Source organism: Radiomyces spectabilis (assembly GCF_025331425.1).
Source record: "Radiomyces spectabilis strain NRRL 2753 chromosome Unknown BYT42scaffold_1, whole genome shotgun sequence".
Classification (NCBI taxonomy): Eukaryota; Fungi; Mucoromycota; class Mucoromycetes; order Mucorales; family Radiomycetaceae; genus Radiomyces; species Radiomyces spectabilis.
In genome coordinates this window covers 893,906-910,455 of record NW_026251926.1, presented here as the reverse complement: position 1 = coordinate 910,455, position 16,550 = coordinate 893,906, and the positions used below count along the sequence as shown (strand labels likewise).

Genomic DNA, 16,550 nt, shown 5'->3' with positions numbered 1-16,550 from the left:
CTAAGTCTTCCGTACCAATTATCAATTCAGCTTGAATATTAATTGTCTTTAATGCCAAAATACATTTGGTTGCATAAGCGATTTACCCTTATTTGAGTGGCTTGTATACGGCCACTCGGATCAGAAATCCGGAAAAATGCCAAAACAATTTTTCTTGTCAAAAAAGCCCAAATTTGCATAGTATTTGGAACAATGGATCGCGTCAACGAAGAACCTGACTCTAAAAGACAAAAGTCGGAAGACATCGTCGTCAATGATGAACCTCAGGAGGATTCCGCACCTGCAGTAGAAAGTCAAACGCAAGTCAACGAGCAAGAAGACGAGGAAGCAGACTATACGGCCGAAGAGTTGAAACAAGGCAATGACTTGATTGCTGCAGTTGTTGCCGGTGATGTGGTAAATTTATGACATGACCTATGTTCGTAGTTCGGTAGTCTGACGTCCGCTGCTTCAGGAAAAAGCCAAATCGCTAGTGGAACAAGGCGCTGATATTTGCTTCAATGGCGATGATCTGGGCCGCACACCTCTTCACCACGCCGCTGAACACGGTCATATGGATGTTATCGACTGGTTACTATCTGAACATCACCCGTACAATTTGCTCGATAAGAAAGAGGTTTCGGCAGGAGAGCTGGCATTGCAGAACGGACACACTAAGGTGTATGAACGACTGGTCGATGAAGGAACGCGCGCGGAACTTATCTTGAGAGCTTTGAAGGCCGCTTTTCAAGACGATGACGACGAAGCACAAGGCGCGCCCAACGAGGATTATCTTCATCAGAAGCTGCATTATGACGATAACAAACTTTTGGATGCGAACAACGACGCTGTGATGATGGGTTGGGAAGGACCATTGATGGTGGAACATGCCAAAGTGATGTGCCCTCGGGAAGGATTGGATGTGTTGAACGTAGGCTTTGGTCTCGGTTTGATTGATTCCGAGCTTCAAAAGTACAAACCTCGCAACCACTATATCATCGAAGCCCATCCCGACGTTTACGCACACATGAAGGAACTTGGTTGGGATAAAAAACCCGGTGTGACAATCCTTTTCGGTCGCTGGCAAGACGTTGTACCGACTTTGACCACGACATTTGATGGCATCTTTTTCGATACCTATGGAGGTAATTTTTCCTGATTGCGACCTTCCTTTCCAATTGTGCCATCTCTAATTTAACCTGCTGTCACAGAGTTTTATGATGACCTTCGCGCATTCCACGAAGCTGTACCAAATATCCTGAAAACAGACGGTATCTATACATGGTTCAACGGTCTCGGGGCAACGAATCAATTTTTCCATGACATCTATTGCCGTGTATCTGAAGTCGATCTGCACGATTTCGGTCTAAGCACGGAATACGTCGAAATGCCGATCGGTACGGCTGACGAAAAGGGGGTTTGGGATGGCGTCCGTCAACGGTAAGTTGGGAAAAATGGGAGCGTTGGCAGAAAAAATCATCTCATTCATTCCTTGCATATTCACAGATACTGGGTGCTCGAAACCTACAAGTTACCCATTTGTAAAACCATACAGAGTGTATAACAAAAAACGCATATGTATATAAAATGTGTAGAATAATATAGTAGATGTATGAACATTGAGTTGGTTTTTTTATTTCATGATTTAAGCAATCAATTCGACAACTGCAGAAAAGAATAAAAGAACAATGGAAGACAAAAGTTAGACCCCGTCAATAATCATCAACAATGAGTTGCACTTACCACCACCGGCGGCCTTGATCTTTTCTTCGGCACGGCGAGAGACATAACGGGTGCGGACGATGACGGGCTGGCTGACGGAACCCTTGGCGAGGACCTTGCCGTAACCGTTCTGGAGAGCGTCGATGACGGGAACCTTTTCGGTGTTCTTGTACTTTTCACGAACACCTTCACCAGCCAAAGACCAGATCTGGTCGAGGTTGATAACGGGGCGCCAGGTCTGGTTCTTCTTCAAGTGGAAGTGGCGCATACCGACCTTACCAAAGTAACCGGGATGGTACTTATCCATGTTGATACGGTGATGGTGCTGACCACCAGCAAGACCGCGACCACCAGGATGCTTTCTGTGCTTGCCAACACGACCGTGACCGGCCGAGACGTGACCACGCTTCTTACGGTTATGGTGAAGTCTGGTAGGCTATACGATTCCCCCAAAAATATCCATTAGCATTATGCTCATCTTACTTTTGTATGATCGCCACCATTTCCAGGTAATAGAAAAAAAAAGGCCGTTCGATATCCATCCATCCATCCATCCGTTCACCCAATCATCGATATCTGTAATATCAATCCCTCCCATCCTATTCTTATCTCTACATCCATTCTCTTGTCTCAAATTATAAGATTTACTCACCATTTCGGGTAAAGAGGAAGAGCAAACGATCACCAGCCAGATGTCCTGCCTTGTGCTGCGCTCGGAACCCCGAGCGGTTCCGGCGGAGCTACAATTCAATAGCTTTCACCGAAATTTGAATGGCTCTTTTGCAGGAACCAAGTTCTGTTGCATGGTTTCCATTCCTTTCAAATGATACGTTCAAGCCTAGCTTTAAGATCATGTAATAAATCTTATGTATTATGTAAAATATTGGCTTTGTTTTTGGATTGCTACATTTTATTAAAATGCTGTGTGTGCAGTGTTGAAGCGACAAAGCTGTCATCTACACCATTTTTAAGGCGACTTATTCACACGGTTTCTAACAAGAGACATAAGATGGCCCTTTTTTTGCACCGCCAAATGCACGTCTTATTAGGCTCCTAATTGAGGTGCAACTTTGATATACAGAACGAGTAGGCAGCGGAAAAAGCTGCTATTGCTTTTGTGGACAAGCCACCGCATAAATGGATGTGACGTCACTGCCAAAAAAGGGCGCTGGAGACAGCTCGCTTTCGCGTTCCTTTCACTGCTCACCGATTGAATGCCATGTCCAATTCGCCTGCACCGCCAAACGTAGCTGCTCCTGGGCCTTCTGGTCCCAATGCGGACCCTAATTCTTCACAACAGCAACAAGCGTCTATTCTTAACATGCCATCCCCATCCGATTTGGATAAAATTGTATTGTCCTATTTACAGAAGAAAGGTTACAAGGCAACGGAACGAATATTCTTGAAAGAATTGGAGCCTGAGCCTATAGAGGAACCAGCTGAAGAACCAGAACCAGAATCTTCCAAAACTAACGAGGAAATTGACGATCCTGAAGCATACGATGTTAGTTACAAAAGTCTTCGAGAGTGGATCGAGAATTCCCTGGATTGGTATAAAGTAAGTTCAGGGCCACCGCCATTTCGTAAGAAGCAGCCCGCTCATACCATCTGGAAAAAATTAGCCGGAATTGCGATCCGTTCTTTTCCCGATCTTTGTGCATGCTTATCTGGATCTCGTCAGCAAAAACTTGTCGAAAGAAGGTATGCCATTAAACTTGATGGAGACTGTAAAATGACTATCTCGGATGTAACCCGAAATGTATTAGCCAAAAAGTTCATGGAGACTTACAAGGGCGACCATGTCGAATTACATACTCCCGATCTGAATAGACTTGCCACCGTCACCGACGCGCAACACGTACGCGAAAACGAATTAGCCCAAATTTATCGTAGCAACAAATACAACTTGCGCATGTCGAGCGTACCGTTTGAACTGTTTCTCAACTATCTTCAAGATAATAAGTTTATGCTTTTACTGCGGATTGTTAACCAGTACCTTAATATACAAGGTAAGCTTTTGGTTCCTTTATTAGCTGGATGGGTTTTTGGGTTCAAGCGTAGCTTAATCATGGTCAATTTTTTTAGTCGTGCATGGCAAACTCCTGAACTCCGCGGGCGGATTGGAGACAGACGATGTAATCGGTATCACCGGTCATGAATCACAGCAAATTGAAGCATTCAATCAACAACCTGTTCAACTTGGCCAACCACAACCCGATCCCTCATTCAAGGAAGAACTCGAGCAAGCATTAAAAGATAAAGATAACGCAAGGAAGGATGAGATGGCGGACCAGGTAGGATGATGATGATGATTTTTCTTTTTATCTGTTATTGGAAAGTGGAACATGAATCACTGACCGTGTTGTATTGTCTCAAATGTAGCCATTCCAAAGCGACTATTTACCATTACTAAGTACATACAAAAAGCTGAAGCAAGATTCATCAGTAGAGCGACCGGCCTTTGGCGACATTCCCTTACCACCTTAGTAAGTCAACCAGAAAAACATGAGCAGAGCCATGGGATATCAGCTCATTCATAGCAAATAACAGCAAAGGCACCGATCTTCAAGCGGAAATCGATTCCCTGGAAGATGTAGCAAAACGTATTCCGCTCGGTCCTTCCTCTTTACCAAGTATATGCTGCTATACATTTCACAACACCCATGACAAGTGAGTAGTGGAAAAAAGGGGTGGGTGATGGCAGATTTTCATGTGTTGACTGACATTCGCATGTAGTTTGAATTGTGTTACCGTATCCAAGGATGCAAGTCTTGTTGCGGGTGGATTTTCTGAATCCTTCATCAAAATTTGGAGTCTAAAGGGAGAGAAATTGCGAGCACTGCGCAATGCAATCAACCCGGCTCATGTGAATGATTGTAAGTGCTGGTGTGTCGGATGATGACGGTTGCCGTGTATTGATATTCATCTTTTTGCAAAGATGCCGATCTCAACCGACAAAAGGAACGTCACGGCTCAGACTACAAAAGACTGGTCGGTCATTCCGGTCCTGTCTATGGCGTAAGTTTCAGCCCTGACAATAAATACCTCGTTTCGTGTTCCGAAGATAAAACAGGTATGTATACATATTACGTGGTGTGCTGCGCCTGTTGACGTTGAATCTCATCATGAATCTGTATGCTAGCGCGGTTATGGAGTACTCAGACGTTTTCCAACTTGGTGATTTACAAGGGACACAATCATCCGGTGTGGGATGTGGATTTCGGGCCTTTTGGCTTTTATTTCGCTACAGCTTCGCATGATCGTACAGCAAGATTATGGAGTTGTGATCACATCACGTCCCTCCGAGTATTTGCTGGCCATCTGTCTGATGTTGATGTAAGTTATTTGATCCTCACAAGAAAAAAGAAAAGAAGGATGATGTGGGATTGGTGATACTAATATTTTTTTTTATTAGACGGTGAAATTTCATCCAAATTCCAAGTATTTGGTCACAGGATCCAGCGATCGCACAGTTCGCATGTGGGATGTGCAAACGGGTGCTTGTGTTCGTGTATTCACAGGTCATACTGGCGGTGTAAAGACTGTAGCTGTATCTCCCAACGGGAAGTGGATGGCATCTGCAGGTAAGGACTTTTTCCAAAGCAGGAATGATTCATCGATGCAGTCCATACGAAAAATATCTAAAAACAAAAATGATGCTGCGTCAATATAGGCGAAGATAAATCCATCATTGTTTGGGATCTGAGTTCAGGGAAACGATTGAAATGCATGACGGGACATACCGACTTTATCTATTCTGTTGCGTTTAGTGCGGACAATAATGTGTTGGTTTCCAGTGGTGCCGATTGCACGGTGAGAATGTGGGATGTGAATGAAGACTCGATGGATACAGCGACGCCTTTGATTTCTGGATCCGATACCAAACGCATGCGAATGGATTATGACCTTGACAAGCAGAAAAAGGCAGTGACGGAAAGGTAATGTTCTTTCATTATTATGTATATTCAATCATACTATGTCAAGTTCAATTTACTTATACGCTGCCTAGTCGGGAGCATTTGGCCGTCTTTCCAACGAAATATACACCCATCTACGACGCCCAGTTTACCAATCGAAATCTTTGTATAGTCGCTGGTGCATTCTGTCCTCCTAAAAATAAATAATAGGCTCTGTACCTTTTGCATAGCATATGTAAAGTGAAGAGGACACAGCACCCTCGATCAATAAGTGACCAAAAAAGTATTGTTCATTTCTCTCATGCCCACTGCGCGCGTCTTTGCTTGCTCGGTTTTGCGGTTGAACCTTTGTCCTAAGCTATACACAATAGTAGGCGAAATCCCCTTCATTAAGCCCGCTGTTCAAGCTTGCACAACGGCGTGAAGCGCTGGAGGAACCCTTTTAATGCAGTAAACTTGTTCAAAGGCAGAATTCTTGTTTTTCCCGCATTCATATGATGCGGACGGTGTCAGACGATCACTGAAACAAATTGCTTGAAATTATCTGTTCTCTACGGTATGGGACTCATTGCATCATAACACATGTGCTCCAATTGATTATTGAACCAGCTGACGTTATGCATGAGATGTCACCGAGCCATTCTTAGTTCAATATCACCGTATACATGCGTGCGAGATAGCATCGATGAACGCTTGTCATGCAACAATTCAGAATGCCTCGGCAGCAGTCGCATTTGCTCGATCTGAACAATGCTTCTTTTTATGGCACCGAAAGCCAAAAGCGTAACACCAAACCAAACAAAACAAAAAAAAAAAAAAAAAATAGAGGCGCATCTAATAATAGCGAGAACATGCAAGCATGTTTCCAAAACCTGAGTTTGGATGTTTGGTCGCCAGAGTGTTAGCGTCATTTTTACCATATTGGGAGAATTTAAAAGTAACCCCTTAATTTTTATAGATGTTGTCAGGCACCTGACCGGTTGAAAATGCCTCTAAATTTAAGATTTCTTCATATTATACAGTATTGCTCTGATGGAGTGAGTGTCGGACTAATTCTTCATTCTGTGCAACTTGTGCGATAACTTGCATGCGTCGTGCTACACGTTGCCACCTTGAAACTCAGCCATGAAAAATCGATACCACTTGATTGCTTTTGATCCTGCAACAAAACCGTAACCCAGCCACGGTTGATGAAAAAAAATAGAACACAACACTGAATAATCAATTTGTAAGATGGATGTCGTTCTGTTTGAGTGTCGAAAACAAAACAAAAAAAAAAATTGAAGATGAGCATAACATTCTTTTTCATCTCATGAGCATATACTGCTTACGGTATGAAAATTGTAAACGCGTTTCAGGCCGGAAATATATCCTTGCTTAGTTCAGTTCTGTCGTTGTTGAAATATCGATCTTCGTGAGAGAACATGACACTAAACAACTGGCCCAAAAATCTACGAGCAGTAGAGGAACCTGCAGGTCGGTGCAGTAACTGATACGGAGCAATGTCTGTCGTGCAATTATCCCTACAGTATGGCGATTCAAGCGTGTTCCTTTTTGCCTGGGCTTTACGAAACAAGCATCTAATATCATCCCCACTCGCATCATAGAGAATGAGCGAAGACTGATACGACCATAATCTATCATTAGTTTGGAATATATTTCAAGGCTTCTTTGGTCGCCAACTTTTGGAAGAAATCTCTCTTACGGTTTTATCATCGGAGGAATTAAAAAGCTTATTGTCATGCATGGTACAAAAAGTCGGTGCTGTGGTTTCAGAGAGAACGAAGCGAGGATCCCCCATCGCAAAACCAGCAGATCGATAGAAAAAAGGTCCAATAGTGAAAGTCACACAGGGCGGAGTATCTACAAAACTCCGCCAATGCCTGGCTGCATATTGTTCTCTATTACATCAAACCCAGACATCATGGATGGAAAAAAAAAGACACGAGTTAATTACTGGTTTTTCCTTCGCCGTAAGAATTTTGCTTAGTATCCAGATTATAAATACTGATGTCTTTTTCCGGTTATTATTATTGTTATAGTTTCAATTATTTACAAGGTTCCTGTTATGCATCGTTGACACAGTTTATGGCTATTGATATTATTCCTCCACGCTCCCGTCGACCGGATCTGCGGTGGCATCCTCTACCAAATCATCATCTTCCTCAATATCATCATCATCATCATCTTCTGTTTCGTCGTTGTCCAAATCTGGCATATCTTGATCGTCCTCCGATTCATCATCGGTATCAGGTAAAGCACGCTTGCGTCGCCGCGTTGGCGTTTTTGGTGTACTCACATTGGTTTGTTTCTTGCTCCTTGAACTTCGCAAAACTGATAACAAAAAAAATAAAAAAGAAAAAGTCGACAAATCAGCAAATAAAATCATCGAGTCATTGGGAATCCATGGTGTTACCTCGTTTGGAAGATGATGCTTTACGGGGTTGGGTGGTGGTCTCATTTTGTTCCTGTGCTTCGCTTTGTTTTTCAAGTTTTTGTTCCAGTTCATCAATGACGCTCTTCAATTCCGGTTTCTGAAGCTTTTGAGCGCGGCCCTAGATGCAGATAATCAATTATCCATGCCAATCCTTTCATGATTCAACAGCAACCATACCTTGGCAACGATTTCCAGGAAACTTTTATGCACCGATTCTACATGAAGTTTATCTTGATACATTGGAAGTGACTCCAGCAGTTTCCTGTAACTGCGCTCGGATTTGAAAGGAAGCAATGACAGACAAAAAGCAATATCGCGCCATGTACGTTCGTCGTCGGTGTTTTGAAATCGCTGACACAGCTTGTCCACCACGTTTTCAGCTTGCTTTTCCTGCAAAATCGTGATTGTCAATATCACTGAGCGGTTCGACAAATAGTAAAGTAATTAGTTTTACCTTTTCGGCGAAGTCAAAGGAAAAGATAAATTTCATAATTTTGTGGAAGCTCTCTTCTTCCACTCGGTTAGCACCCGTGGTAAGGTTACTGATCATATCCGGTAAATTGTTGTAAATGGCGTTATCCTTTGTCGCCAGTTCGGTGAAGAACAGCTTGGCCAAATCCGCAATACGTTGATCGGGGTCTTCAAGACACTTGGCCATTTCGCTAATTTGTCCCTTGACTTTGACCATGCCATTGAGGATTAAATGCGTCAGAACCATGACCGCATTTTTCTTCACTACCGTCTCCTTGTCCCCCAGACGGTTGTAAAGGAACGTGATATTCTCATCCAGGAGCGTGTTGAAACAGACCGCCATATCACCCAGTGCAATCACAATATTGCTACGGATAGTAGCATTTTTGGATTTTTCCAGGATGGTGAATAACAACCGAAGGTTCTTTTCACAGAAATCGGAACTGACACACATGAATTTGGCAAGGGCCAACGTTGCCGTCATTTGAAGCACACGATCCTGTCAATAAAAGTGAATAAGGATCAGCGGATCAGTGGATCAGTGGATCAGTGAATCCGTGGATCAGCCCTGCAGCATGCCTCTGTCTTGCTTACCGTATACACTTTGTTATAAGAACAAATTTCCGTGAGTAGAGGGCCGTAACGAGCTAGTAAGGAATTGGGACCAAAAAGAATTTCTCGTTCACGGATGTGCGTCATGGCATCCACAATATCGTCTTCAGCCGTGCCTCCAACTTGCTCCAACTCGTCTTCTTGACCAGCTGTCTGGCGTTGTTCATTATCTAAACATAGCCAAGAGTTGCATTGTCAGACAATCGCACGCGACCCTCATGACTCTCGCCACGACGACTTACCTTCTTTCGCGCTCTTTTTCCGTTTACACACAGCTTCGACGATCTCGAGATACACAATCTGCTTCAGAGCCACGTGGCCCACAATAAAGATCAACTGACTGAGTTCAAAAGAACTTCGATGCGTTGGGTGGTGTGGATACGGTAACGCTTGCTGTGAGAGACTCATGTTGTAATCGATGTCCATCTGTGTATCACTGTTGGGCAGTCCTTCCTCGGTCTGTTGCGAATTTTCCGTTTCGGCCAAACCAAACACTTTCACTGACATGGTTTTGATAATTTCCGCGCACAGTGTATCGGGATGTTCGCCCAACAGATATACTGTATTGATCGCTTGCTCCGTCAGGCTGAACCATTCAATAGCATCGCTTGAACTCTCAATGATATCTTTTAAACGGGCAAAGATGGGATGGGTCATGGGAAGACGTACACCTTCATGCACACCTCGAACTTTTTCGGATTTCGTGCCTGCCAGTCTTTGAAGAGCGATGCACGAGTATTTTGCCAAACTCAAGTCGGCCTGGAAAAAAAGGTATCATTATGATGGATAACACGTACAAATAAGTTTATCAGCACGGTGGTAGCCTTCGTAATTTTATAATTCTTTACCTTGCCAAGTCGACCTAAACCGACTCGGAGCAACAGATCAATCTTTCCAGAGATGATTTCGGTATTTGCTTTGGCCAACATGCCGAGAATAATGATGGCTCCTCTTCGCTGACTTTTGGGAATATTGCCCTTGAAAGCTATAATATGACATGAATATCTTACGTGAAGATCTTAGACGGTTCTCTTTTTTTCTTTTTTTTTTTTTTTTTTTTTTTTTTTTACCATAAACACTCCAGAGCTTGTAGATCACTTGGTCGGAAATGACACTATCGGGCATGAGCGTACTGAGCACTTGTTCGAGCGATGTTAATTCGGCCACCGTCGTGTTATAAGTGAGCTGAATAAGATTTCTCGCAATGACATTGATATTTTCTTTGCTGCTCAGCTTGGCATCCATTTCAAGATACAAATTTCGGTAGCATTCCAAAAGCTTCATCTTGACGCCCTTGCCTTCATCACTAGTATCTTTGGTCCAGATCAAATGAAGCATTTTTTTGATGCCAGTCTAACAGGGTCTGGTCAGTAGTTGGCAGATGACTCGTAATGCAAGCAGTGCACTTACCGAAGCTTCTTTGATTTTGTAGTTATACGCCGTGACCAGGAAATCCATCGCTTCAATAACTTCCGCTTTTGATTTGGAGGATAAAATCTGACATATCGTAGGGATAGCGGTGTGAATTTGTTGGATAAATCTGATAGCGTCGGCATGAAAAGCACGCATCAAATTGAGCTGTTGTAGCTTTTCCGGAGACACCATGTTCACTGGCTCTGGGATTGTCGCGGGTTCTGAGATCGTCGTGGATTCCGGTTCCGTCGTGGCGATAGGCTCGCTCTGCGATGCTTCGCTCATTTCCACATCCTCTGTAGCAGCTTCACTGTCTTCCGTACTCTGGTTATTCGTCTCAGTGTCATTGTCCGTGGTGTTTTGGGTATTTGTAGCAGCTTCTTCTTCGCTGTTGTTTGCAGCCACCTCCTCCACTGCTGCTTGAGCTGGACGTGTCACATTCTAAACAAGATTATACAAACAAGACATCAAGCTATGATTCGATATCTCCGAAACGACAGCAGCGTACCTCCAGTTCCTCTTGGATTTTCTGGAACCGCTTTCCCCATTCCACTAGGTCCAGTTCTCCACCGTACATGCTGTAAGGATGAGTGGCCATCAATTTGGTGAGAGTTCGAATTGCGTATTTCCTGACCGAGCTACTTTTATCCTCCAAATGACGAATGGTCAATACGCCGAGGGCATGACGGCGCTTGGGGAATTTGGCGCGCAAACTAAACATACCGTCAATCCACTGTCTGACCCATGGACTCATTTGCATTCCTTACTTTAAAAGTCGCAGATAGGTTTGAAGAACTTTGGATCGTACAAAGGAGATAGGATCCAACATGCGCTCTTCCAATATATCAAAGAATCCATTGATTTGATCTTTTTGCGACGGTGAATCGTTTCCATTTTCCGTGAGATCAACAATGAGCATGCCGAGAATATCGATGAGTGCAATGCGCATGGTATAAGACTAGAAGCAATAAATCATCCACCGGTAAGTGTCTCTCTTTTAAAGGTATAGGCTTATATAACCGATAAGCAGGTTTACCTCGCTATCCAACTGATGAATGAGTAAACCGAGATTCTTGAGGATGGTTTTTGGCGACAATTCAGCGAGCTTTTGAAGAAAGATGGCAAAAGTCTTGGCATTGGGTGTATCTTTGAGTTCTTTGGTTGTGGTATCCTTGAACTCCTTGTTACTGATTTCTCGTAAAATTTCATCGGCTAACTGTCTATAATCGTGTTGATTCACCAGATATTGCAGAAATTCCGCCATGGGTTCGGCCGAATGCTCCCAGTACTGCAAAGTTTGCATGATGGTCGTTTGGGAAGCTACACACATATAAGCATTGAATCGTCTGTTTGGATTGCCGAGATCCATCTATCCATACCAGAAAGATGCCCGTAGTTCTTGATGCAAAGGCTTAATATTTTAAACGCCCGAGTTTTCACGATGCTCGATTTCACGTAGTGTGGATTCTCAAACACTTGGTATGCCGGTTTTGTGAAAAGGCTAACAGTCGTCTGTTATCGGAAAAGGTGTCATGTTCGCTGGATGGAAAATCATCACTTACGTGATAAACGTATTGCGTTCGGGCGTCAATGTCCAAATATTGCCCAATTTGAGTTCCAGTAACCACCCAATCGCATCAAAGGCTTTTGCTTTTTGTGTACTGTAATCTTTTGCATTGGCATCGTCCGATCGGTGTTTCCCTTTCTAATGAGACGACTTCGTTGTGAGTATATTGGTGAAAGCAGTGAATGATAACGGTGCTAACCTTTGACTTTGTTGTGGTGCCAGACGATTTCTCTTCCACAGCTGTCAAAAACCAATAGATCAAGAAACTGTACAATTCAAGGTGTTGACGATGTCCGGCAAAAGTATCTTTTTCGTTGTTGTCGAGATCGTCCGATGCCGTTCTGATTTCGGATTTGAAAGCTAGGGTTTTTTGTGTTAATTGAGAAGGCCCATGAACACGATATCAGTTAAATGTACCAGAAAGAAGAATATCGAGCAGTCGGTTGCATATACGTTGATTGAGACTTGACAGATTTCTAAAAAGCGAATGAATAAGAAGGGCATTTTGGTTTTTCCACAAGGGCGTTCATAACATTACTTTAGAAAGCTGCGAATTTTGTCAAAAACAATGGGATCAACAATGGCATCGGAAGAGACTTCAATTCTATCGGTAATATCTGCATTTGGTTGGTTTGAGTCAAAAGGTAATTGGTTGTGCAAGCCATGGGACTAAACACTCATACCATTCAGGTACCGAGCTAATTCGTGATCACTTTGACCCGCTATGGCCATTTCGTTGGGAATATAATATTCGGCTGTGGTCTTATCTTGCAGACGAACAATTTCGTCATGAAGAATAAACTGTCCCTCCATAACGCTGCGCAATGGTTCACTTATTATTGTATTTGTCAAAAAGAAAATCGAGTTTGAGCAAACGCGATTCAAGTCCCCCAATGCAACCGATGCATATTAACAGTCACGCGTCGCGAGCCCAAAAGTCGCGATCAAGAACACATCAAAATATTCGTTTCTCGAATGACTCAGGCTCAAATGACTTGATTTGTATTATATTTAAACAAGTGGGTGACAGCTATGTTTACAATGAACCAATGATAATGTACATGATAAAATTAAATTGGATTTTGATTGCGTGCACGGAGCGTATTGGTAAGATTATGTTTGAAAGCCACTTGATGTCCGTAGTTTTGACGCACCGAGGCTTCTTTGATACCTTGTTTTTCAGCGAGCTGAACGCTGGGATAACGTCCATTTGTAATGGCCAGTCGTTGTTTCCGTTGGCGACTTTTCGGACTTTCCAACTCATCATCGTTATGCGCTTCTTGTTCAATTGCTTTGATATCATCATGCGCCAGAGTCTATCAATGCCCCGCTTTTAGGTTAACCCTCCGTATATGATTATACCACGCCCTGACCCTATCATAGTACATACATTCTTTCGCAAACGTTGTTTAAAATATCTCAGATCGTTTCGATGACCCAAGCGGGCACCGTTGTTCAGTATCAGTTCGGCATCTTTGACGTTGAATGCCGTATCGGACTCGTCGTCCAAATCGATCGGACCAAAGTCGTAAAATCGCAATAAAGCATCAGGATCTTCACTCTCATCGTAAGCCATCTTGCAGTGACCCTTGTCCAACTAAATCGTGGTGTCTGCATCAACAACATGTATATTTGTTTTCCTTACAGTTGGGGTAGGTACTTACCATGTGAGATCGAACCGCTTCAACGCTCTTCCATTCACGACCACGACCGTTGCAGTATATACAGATACCATCCTGAACCTTTTCGACCAAGTAGGCAATCAAGCCACGGGTATCCTCCAAGTACTCTATATCCGGTAAAAAGAATCCATGCACACTCGCCATATGGTCCAGATTCATCTCGAAATCGGTATTCACTTGCGAACAGAACAAGCAGTAGGCCAACGGATCTCTGGGTGTCCCTTCTTCTGAGACCGAGGCACCATGAGATTCAGCATCGGATTCGCCTTCGGATGAGAACATGCGGACTTCACGTTTATGTTGATTGATCAAAGCGTCTACGCGGGAACCGCCCTTCGCTTCCATTTCCTTGTGTTTGCGAGAATAGATGTGATTGGTGAAAGCATTCTCCGACAAGTAGGTTTTACTATTATTTTTTTAGGCCGCATGCTTATTAATGCTCTGCCAACGTGCTCAGAAACAGATCCGAGAAGTGGACACTTACCGGCAAACAACGCATTCATATACCAGTCCTGCCCGTTCCGCTTCCTCCCTACCTTTCGCTTGTTGCGCTAATCCAGTGTTAGACATTCCATTGCGCAATCGCAGCTTCTTTGTCAAAAAAGGTTCTTACCGAGTACTTTTTGTGCGAATTGCTCCGCAGTAACGGGAGTTAGATTAGCAATCTTTCTCTTCAGGTTGTACTTATGCCAACTGGACCGAGAAAAAACATCAATAACCCTTTGTCGTTGAAACGGATGTTAAAGGTAGGACTTACTCTGTACGATAGTGCTGTCGTTGCCGATCTGAAGTCGGAAATGCAACATGACAAGCGAGACATGTAAACATGGCATTGCGAGGGCTTTGCGGTTCGGATTGTTGGGTAAGGATGGCTGGTGCAAGAGACATTGTTTTCCTTGACAAAATAATAAGTTGCAGTGAAAAAGAAATGAATGATGTGTCGAAATCTTGCTTTAATCAACAGGTGCAGCGGAGTTTCTTGTTCTTGTCGTGTGACTGCTTAAACGCTGAACCAGTCATTTGGGGTCGCTGTTTGTCAATGCAGGCAAGCGATTGCCTCGACATAGTCGCTTTTCTTTCGACCCTTTTGAGCAGTTTAACAGGAGAGCAAATACAAAAATGTAATATTGCCTGCGTCATATTCATTTCGCTTGTCGTCGATTCGCGTGAGTTAATCAGTTGATATTATATTGCTTATTCAAGAAGCAATAAAATTCCATGCAAAACAAGGCTCAAGCAGGTTTTAGGGCTTAGTGGTTGACGATTGTACCAACAATATACCCGTAGGGACCATTATCTGCCGATATAGCCGGTTCAAATCGGTAAAGATCGTTTGCCAATGATAGATATCACATGCATCCGCTATTTATCTTGTTTAATATCATATTTTATCGTAACCAGCACGTCTATCAAGAACTGAGTAACTGACGCATGCAAACTACTATAAAATAAAATAAAAATAAAAAAAAAACCAGGAAATAAAGTTCGCGCACGGAAGACCAGGTTCACAGCCAATCCAAAGTTTGAACATCATCAAAAAATGATATGCGTCGACAAGGCGTCGTTGCTAACAAACCTTTATTAATGTATGCTGGGCTGCATGCTTTGTGAGAGTTTGGTAGGGTAAACCATAGAGTATACAAAATTTTCTTAGCTTGTTGAAATTAGCTATTGTCATGACAATCTCTAGGGACCAAGATCCGACCGATGATATGATAGCAATGAGACCTGCTCATTTCCCAAAATATTCCTTTCTTCGAGCTTCCCGCGCTTCCGCTGCTTCGCGTTCTTGTTTCAACTGTTCTATTTTTTGGCGTACGACTTTATCTTCTTCCAGCATTTGCATTCGTTGCTTTTGCAAGTACTCCAATTGCGCTTCATTGGCTTGTTGTAATAGTGCCTTTTTGTCGGCATTTTCTCTTAACTGTATACCGACATAGTATCCCACCGGAAGTGTGATAACGGCAAGGACGGGGTAAATGTTGCGTTTTATCCGATTCAGCATGGCAAACTATTGATGGCAAGAAGCTGTCAATTCATAGGCAAAAAAAAAAAAAAAAAAAAAACCGCCCTTTCATGGGCATCAGCATTTAGAAAAACCGTCACGATTATAGAGTTCAGGAACAGAATTGCCTACAAACCCAGCAAAAACATCCATGACGAGTCCTAACATAATACAACCATATAAAGTATTTGAATCTTCTCTTCTCTTCTTTACATTATGTACCGCTAGATACAGATTCACTTAGCTTTTGGCAAGCATATCAAGCTAAAGCTAGGTCCGATGGATGCGACTCCAATTGTTTGTTGCATTTTTTCTTTCTTGGCTGGATTTTATTGCCACCATTCCCATTCATGCACAATTGAGCTCAGAATATTTGGTACTCACAGTAATGTGATCATATCAATTACAAACAGTCAAGACTTAAGATAAGGCCATATGCTGCCCTGCTATGCTGATGATGAAAAAAGGCTCTTCCTTTTTTATTTGAAGGTCGGAGATACACGATGGATTCATAGTTGCTTATAATCCACATAAGAAAATGCACACCTCTGTATACGTTTACGATGCAACTGTGTTGGACTACTAAAAGCGGTCTCATAATAGCTGGAGCATCCTTCAATATTTTTCTCATACTGTTATTTCATTATCTATTGCACAATATCTATGCTGCATGGATGCGCATGATGTTGTGTTGACAGTGCAGATGATGACCAGTTGCCTTTGCTCATATCCATTGAAACTCAAG

At 43.0% G+C, this 16,550-nt stretch overlaps 8 protein-coding genes across 8 annotated transcripts; 2 read left to right on the top strand and 6 right to left on the bottom strand.

The window, feature by feature from the left end:
* The first annotated feature begins 54 nt into the window (after nucleotides 1–54).
* Nucleotides 55–2,005, top strand: BYT42DRAFT_551598 (arginine N-methyltransferase 2). The gene is made up of 4 exons (XM_051566280.1): nucleotides 55–396; nucleotides 455–1,124; nucleotides 1,191–1,419; nucleotides 1,486–2,005. The coding sequence occupies exons 1-4, from the start codon at nucleotides 193–195 to the stop codon at nucleotides 1,541–1,543; spliced, it is 1,161 nt and encodes a 386-aa protein (XP_051428126.1). The 5' UTR covers nucleotides 55–192; the 3' UTR covers nucleotides 1,544–2,005.
* On the bottom strand, nucleotides 1,485–2,005 carry BYT42DRAFT_551597 (60S ribosomal protein L28-B). Its single transcript, XM_051566279.1, has 2 exons — nucleotides 1,723–2,005; nucleotides 1,485–1,644 (listed from the first exon to the last, which is right to left on the bottom strand). The coding sequence occupies exons 1-2, from the start codon at nucleotides 1,967–1,969 to the stop codon at nucleotides 1,625–1,627; spliced, it is 267 nt and encodes an 88-aa protein (XP_051428125.1). The 5' UTR covers nucleotides 1,970–2,005; the 3' UTR covers nucleotides 1,485–1,624.
* A 43-nt stretch (nucleotides 2,006–2,048) lies between these two features.
* BYT42DRAFT_551596 (uncharacterized protein) lies at nucleotides 2,049–2,532 on the bottom strand. The gene has a single exon (XM_051566278.1). The coding sequence runs from the start codon at nucleotides 2,354–2,356 to the stop codon at nucleotides 2,138–2,140; it is 219 nt and encodes a 72-aa protein (XP_051428124.1). The 5' UTR covers nucleotides 2,357–2,532; the 3' UTR covers nucleotides 2,049–2,137.
* Nucleotides 2,533–3,022: 490 nt separating this feature from the next.
* BYT42DRAFT_487035 (WD40-repeat-containing domain protein) lies at nucleotides 3,023–5,825 on the top strand (the record flags this gene model as incomplete). The annotated part of the gene is made up of 12 exons (XM_051563767.1): nucleotides 3,023–3,259; nucleotides 3,324–3,402; nucleotides 3,468–3,710; nucleotides 3,787–3,995; nucleotides 4,084–4,187; nucleotides 4,252–4,371; nucleotides 4,438–4,577; nucleotides 4,640–4,774; nucleotides 4,844–5,037; nucleotides 5,117–5,285; nucleotides 5,375–5,639; nucleotides 5,711–5,825. The coding sequence occupies 12 exons, from the start codon at nucleotides 3,023–3,025 to the stop codon at nucleotides 5,823–5,825; spliced, it is 2,010 nt and encodes a 669-aa protein (XP_051428123.1).
* Nucleotides 5,826–6,543: 718 nt separating this feature from the next.
* Nucleotides 6,544–7,416, bottom strand: BYT42DRAFT_551580 (uncharacterized protein). The gene is made up of 3 exons (XM_051566277.1): nucleotides 7,324–7,416; nucleotides 6,950–7,239; nucleotides 6,544–6,863 (listed from the first exon to the last, which is right to left on the bottom strand). The coding sequence occupies exons 1-2, from the start codon at nucleotides 7,363–7,365 to the stop codon at nucleotides 6,973–6,975; spliced, it is 309 nt and encodes a 102-aa protein (XP_051428122.1). The 5' UTR covers nucleotides 7,366–7,416; the 3' UTR covers nucleotides 6,544–6,863; nucleotides 6,950–6,972.
* BYT42DRAFT_551574 (non-SMC mitotic condensation complex subunit 1-domain-containing protein) lies at nucleotides 7,417–12,968 on the bottom strand. The gene is made up of 18 exons (XM_051566276.1): nucleotides 12,802–12,968; nucleotides 12,657–12,735; nucleotides 12,536–12,594; nucleotides 12,318–12,478; nucleotides 12,114–12,256; nucleotides 11,931–12,052; nucleotides 11,588–11,871; nucleotides 11,319–11,509; nucleotides 11,060–11,264; nucleotides 10,549–10,992; nucleotides 10,209–10,491; nucleotides 9,987–10,123; nucleotides 9,381–9,897; nucleotides 9,121–9,308; nucleotides 8,510–9,025; nucleotides 8,233–8,445; nucleotides 8,035–8,173; nucleotides 7,417–7,952 (listed from the first exon to the last, which is right to left on the bottom strand). The coding sequence occupies exons 1-18, from the start codon at nucleotides 12,929–12,931 to the stop codon at nucleotides 7,720–7,722; spliced, it is 4,044 nt and encodes a 1,347-aa protein (XP_051428121.1). The 5' UTR covers nucleotides 12,932–12,968; the 3' UTR covers nucleotides 7,417–7,719.
* A 443-nt stretch (nucleotides 12,969–13,411) lies between these two features.
* Nucleotides 13,412–14,755, bottom strand: BYT42DRAFT_551571 (C2H2 type zinc-finger-domain-containing protein). The gene is made up of 5 exons (XM_051566275.1): nucleotides 14,558–14,755; nucleotides 14,414–14,493; nucleotides 14,285–14,351; nucleotides 13,783–14,206; nucleotides 13,412–13,715 (listed from the first exon to the last, which is right to left on the bottom strand). The coding sequence occupies exons 1-5, from the start codon at nucleotides 14,686–14,688 to the stop codon at nucleotides 13,452–13,454; spliced, it is 966 nt and encodes a 321-aa protein (XP_051428120.1). The 5' UTR covers nucleotides 14,689–14,755; the 3' UTR covers nucleotides 13,412–13,451.
* A 777-nt stretch (nucleotides 14,756–15,532) lies between these two features.
* Nucleotides 15,533–15,958, bottom strand: BYT42DRAFT_609369 (uncharacterized protein; the record flags this gene model as incomplete). The annotated part of the gene is made up of 2 exons (XM_051571256.1): nucleotides 15,533–15,811; nucleotides 15,938–15,958. 2 exons carry the CDS (start codon nucleotides 15,956–15,958, stop codon nucleotides 15,533–15,535), a joined length of 300 nt encoding a protein of 99 aa, XP_051428119.1.
* Nucleotides 15,959–16,550: the final 592 nt, after the last annotated feature.

Coding starts and splice junctions, on each gene's coding strand:
- BYT42DRAFT_551571 (XM_051566275.1), bottom strand. CDS start 14,688: ATGTCTCTTGCACCAGCCATCCTTACCCAACAATCCGAACCGCAAAGC. Junction 14,352..14,413: donor ATTCGCACAAAAAGTACTCG/GTAAGAACCTTT, acceptor ACACTGGATTAG/CGCAACAAGCGAAAGGTAGG. Junction 14,207..14,284: donor TATGAATGCGTTGTTTGCCG/GTAAGTGTCCAC, acceptor AAAAAATAATAG/TAAAACCTACTTGTCGGAGA.
- BYT42DRAFT_551597 (XM_051566279.1), bottom strand. CDS start 1,969: ATGCGCCACTTCCACTTGAAGAAGAACCAGACCTGGCGCCCCGTTATC. Junction 1,645..1,722: donor GATCAAGGCCGCCGGTGGTG/GTAAGTGCAACT, acceptor TCTTTTCTGCAG/TTGTCGAATTGATTGCTTAA.
- BYT42DRAFT_551598 (XM_051566280.1), top strand. CDS start 193: ATGGATCGCGTCAACGAAGAACCTGACTCTAAAAGACAAAAGTCGGAA. Junction 397..454: donor CAGTTGTTGCCGGTGATGTG/GTAAATTTATGA, acceptor CCGCTGCTTCAG/GAAAAAGCCAAATCGCTAGT. Junction 1,125..1,190: donor CTTTTTCGATACCTATGGAG/GTAATTTTTCCT, acceptor CTGCTGTCACAG/AGTTTTATGATGACCTTCGC.
- BYT42DRAFT_551574 (XM_051566276.1), bottom strand. CDS start 12,931: ATGGAGGGACAGTTTATTCTTCATGACGAAATTGTTCGTCTGCAAGAT. Junction 11,510..11,587: donor TTCATCAGTTGGATAGCGAG/GTAAACCTGCTT, acceptor TATTGCTTCTAG/TCTTATACCATGCGCATTGC. Junction 9,309..9,380: donor GAAAAAGAGCGCGAAAGAAG/GTAAGTCGTCGT, acceptor GGCTATGTTTAG/ATAATGAACAACGCCAGACA.
- BYT42DRAFT_551580 (XM_051566277.1), bottom strand. CDS start 7,365: ATGCATGACAATAAGCTTTTTAATTCCTCCGATGATAAAACC. Junction 7,240..7,323: donor ATTCCTCCGATGATAAAACC/GTAAGAGAGATT, acceptor TGGTCGTATCAG/TCTTCGCTCATTCTCTATGA.
- BYT42DRAFT_551596 (XM_051566278.1), bottom strand. CDS start 2,356: ATGGTGAGTAAATCTTATAATTTGAGACAAGAGAATGGATGTAGAGAT.